We start from the raw sequence: 4052 nt of genomic DNA, 5'->3' as shown, positions 1-4052 counted from the left end.
ACACACACACACACACACACACACACACACACACTCACAGACATAAAAATTCCATAAGAACATAAACCATAGTATGCATGCAAAAGGCCTGTAAGAAGAAAAATAAAGAAAGAAATCAAAATGAAAATACTGCCTACACAAATTATTTAGTCAAGGAAACTTCAAAAATGCCACTGAGTTTGTTTTGTGTTAGCCATCTACTGTTGGGTACAGGGCATGCCTTTGGCAGTGGTTTGTATACTTGGTGAACCCCGTATAAGTTGTGTGACCCTGTAAGTCCCACCTCGGAGTCTAGGAAACTGAGCTTTGTATAAAAGAAGAGAAGAGATAGTCCAGATACCAGTCACCTAATTTGTGTATCTAGCCCTGACACTAGTTATTAATTTTGTTTTATACCAGGTAAATTTTAGCAAAAAAGTATGTGATTCAGTTTCTTCTGTTTAGTGGTTTCTTCTTTTAAAGCAAACCCAGTCATCAGGCTCCATGTTGACCCATTCGCATTAGTGTGGGTCTCTCCTGGTGGCTTGAGATCTTCCTGTGTTCATGAAGAGGCTTAGCATTATTTCATTGTACTCAAAGTAACTGTTAAATATTACAAGTGGCACAAATGCAGGTGATGTGGGCAGTTTGATGGAGTACTTTCTTTTTTCCCCATCAATAAATTTACTTATTCACTTTTCATTCCAATTGCAGCCCATGTCCTCTCAGACCTTGCTTCACTCATCCCTTTTCCTCTAGAAAGGAGGAGGTTCCCCTGGGTACCATCCTACTCTGGTGCTTTAAGTAAGTACAGGACAAGATATATCCTCCCCTACTAAGGCCAGACAGGACAGTCCAGTTAGGGGAACAGTATTCACAGGAAGGCAACAGAGTCAGGGACACAGCCCCAGTTCCAGTTGTTGGGGGATCTGCATGAAGACCAAGCTGTACATTTCCTACCTATGTGCAGGGTGCCTAGGTCCAGCACATGTATGCTCTTAGTTTTGGTGGTACAGTCTCTGGGATCCCCCAAGGATCCAGGCTAGTTTAATCTTGTTATTCTTCTGGAGACCCTATTCTCTTTGCGTCCCTCAGTCCTTCTCCAAACTCAAAATGGCCAACCAGTGACTGGTCTAACTTTATCCCATGGGCAAGAACCAATCTCTGATATGACTAATAATACTCTGTTATACTTGCAGATAGGAACTTAACACAACTGTCCTCTCAGAGGGACTACCCAGCAGCTGACTAAAAGAGATGCAGAGACCCACAGCCAAATGTTAGGTAGAGCTCCAGGAGTCTAGTAGCAGACTTTCAAGTCTAAGGAAGGGTTCACTGGGATTACTTGTGGACTTCTAAAAATTGCTGATAATCAGACTAGTTAAAAGTATTTGACAGTTTGTAGTACTCTGCAGATGTCAATATATATATATTCAATTTCTCCCAATTGGATCATTCCTGTGTTTACTGTACTGCTTTGTGTAGGGTTGAGACATCATGAGCTGTTCCGCATCCATGTTGATATGTCTATTGCTGTGGTCCTTGTTCAACTTATGTTCAGCCAGGTTGGTGAGACTCTATGGGTGGAGCTTCTGACAGTCCTAGGAGTCACAAGCTCACAGCAAACTCCCTGATGCTCAGGCTGTAACAATGTTTTCACTCTCTCTTCAGCAATGATGCCCCAGCCTTAGGTACAGGAGTTATGTTCTCCATGTACCAGTGGAGACTGGGCTCCACAACGCTACTAGTAACCGGGAAAGCGTCCTAGGCATGGTCACGTGGTGTCCTTGTTACTGTAGCAATCCAGGGGAAACTCTCGTCCAGGACATATACTTATTTAAATCCTTCATCTTTTCAGACGCTACAAATATGAGACTATGAGACAAAGCCTGTAGACTAAGTATTAACTGAACAAATTAATGTCATAAAAATATTGCAAAGGTCCTGGCCACTAAATGATCCTAATTAAGAAACTTAATGCTGTGATTGTACTCTTTCTCCCTGTATGTCTGCTTCTTGACCAACAGAGGAGAGCAGAGGGACTGAAGTATTCCTCATTTTTGAAACATAATTCATCTAGCTAATTGGATGGTTGCTTGTGCTCTTTAAGCATTTACTGTGTCCAACAATAGATACATATAAATATCCTATTTACATATGTGATATATGCATACATATATCATATATATCATATGTAGATTACACATATTTCACACATGTAAGTAATGTGGTACATAATCAAAAAACTGACATGTGTATGTAGTTATATATGGTTATATAAAGCAAAATGAACTTTAAAAAGTGAATCTAATCCATCATTTGAAACATGAAACAGGAAAGTCTCAAGCTCAGAAACGAAGAGGAAGCAGGACATTTGGGTTAAATTAGCATAAGTGATATTGCCACATGGTTATCAAATGTTAAAAAGTAAGTCTTGGAAAAATCAGCGTATGATTGTATAGCTTCTGTTAATCCAGAAGGAGAGTTTGACAAAAATGGAGAGAAATATCCCACAGGCCAGAGTGGAGAAACCTGAACTTTGTTAGACACTAGAGGTCTGTGACTCACAGTAAAGACAGGTGACATAAATGACTAATAACGATTTTCTGGTAATAAAAAAAAAAAAAAACCAAAAAACAAGAAACAGGGGGTGGATAAACATTAACATTTCCCCCATTCAGTTTCCCAAATTGAAATTGGTACAGGAAATGTAGAAAGACCTTTCTTTATTCACGTCTGTGGTCTTGATATTCAAATCCTCAGTACCCATCTGACCCACTGTGGATGAGTTGTTGGAATGATGCATCTTTATCCTCCAACACTACTAGAAACAATTTTGGGTCCTTAGTAATCATGATTATCTAAGGGCAGACAGTAGAGCCATTCACCATGAGATTGAATCATATAGTGACTAGACACATAAGATCATGTGACAGTTGGAAGAAATTAAGGTAGGAAAGACACTTAGGAGATGGTTCATCAAGAGCTGATGGTGACTCTTAACCCAGGAAAAGAAACTGTGTTTTCCATCTACCTTGATAATTTAGCCAGGAAATGACACTTGCCTAATTTGATAACCACATGTTTATTAACACAAACAATAACAAGGAAAGAATGTTGCATGTGAGGACAGCAACTCCTCAGCAGGGTATAAAAGGGGATGTGGGCAGGGAGACTCTCACTTCCAAACCTTCCAACCCACCTTCTTGTAAACCTGCCAAGAACCTCCACCTCCAACACCATGGTCAGCTCCTGTTGTGGCTCTGTCTGCTCTGAGGAGGGCTGTGGCCAAGGCTGCTACCAGCCCAGCTGTTGCCAGACCACCTGCTGTAGGACCACCTGCTGCCGCCCCAGCTGCTGTGTGTCCAGCTGCTGCAGACCCCAGTGCTGCCAGTCTGTGTGCTGCCAGCCCACCTGCTGTCGCCCCAGCTGCTGCATTTCTAGCTGCTGCAGGCCTTCCTGCTGCCGCCCTAGCTGCTGTGTGTCCAGCTGCTGCAGGCCCTCTTGCTGCATTTCCAGCTGCTGCCGTCCCTGCTGTGGTAGTTCTAGCTGTTGTGGATCCAGCTGCTGCCGCCCCACCTGTTGCATTTCTAGCTGCTGCAGGCCTTCTTGCTGCCGCCCCAGTTGCTGTGTGTCCAGCTGCTGCAGACCCCAGTGCTGCCAGTCTGTGTGCTGCCAGCCCACTTGCTGCCGCCCCAGCTGCTGCCGCCCCAGCTGTTGCATTTCTAGCTGCTGCAGGCCTTCTTGCTGCCGCCCCAGCTGCTGTATCTCCAGCTGCTGCCGCCCCACCTGTTGCCAGACCACTTGCTGCAGGACCACCTGTTGCCGCCCAGCATGCTCTAGTAGTTCTTGCTGCTGAACAGTCACCCACAGTCTCTCCTGTTCTTCATCACCCTCCACTTGTGATGTAAACCATTTATGAGCTGAACCCCAAGATGCCAATCATAGCCCTTATTCCAAGTTGATAGTGATTCCGGCCTCCAAGTGTACTTATGGCCTCTGGTCTTCTTATTATCTCCTTACAACATGAAGCAAGTTTCTGTCTTCTCTGGCAACTCTAAACTCTCACCTTA

The 4052-nt window shown here is 43.8% G+C and overlaps 1 protein-coding gene across 2 annotated transcripts in view; it reads left to right on the top strand.

Moving 5' to 3' along the window:
- The window catches only part of LOC110331576 (keratin-associated protein 4-4-like), an 8510-nt gene extending 4672 nt beyond the window's left edge, over positions 1 to 3838 (top strand). The window contains exons 2-3 of one of the 2 annotated variants that reach the window (XM_021212310.1): positions 3313 to 3432; positions 3583 to 3838. In XM_021212310.1, coding sequence (XP_021067969.1) covers positions 3313 to 3432; positions 3583 to 3838 — 376 coding nt within the window. Of the gene's footprint in view, positions 1 to 3220 lie in introns of those variants that run through there. The other variant, XM_021212309.1, reaches the window with a different exon arrangement.
- Positions 3839 to 4052: the final 214 nt, after the last annotated feature.

The sequence above is a fragment of the Mus pahari genome, chromosome 14 (assembly GCF_900095145.1).
Source record: "Mus pahari chromosome 14, PAHARI_EIJ_v1.1, whole genome shotgun sequence".
Classification (NCBI taxonomy): Eukaryota; Metazoa; Chordata; class Mammalia; order Rodentia; family Muridae; genus Mus; species Mus pahari.
The sequence above is the reverse complement of the archived record's forward strand: the minus strand, read 5'-3'. Positions and strand labels throughout refer to the sequence as shown.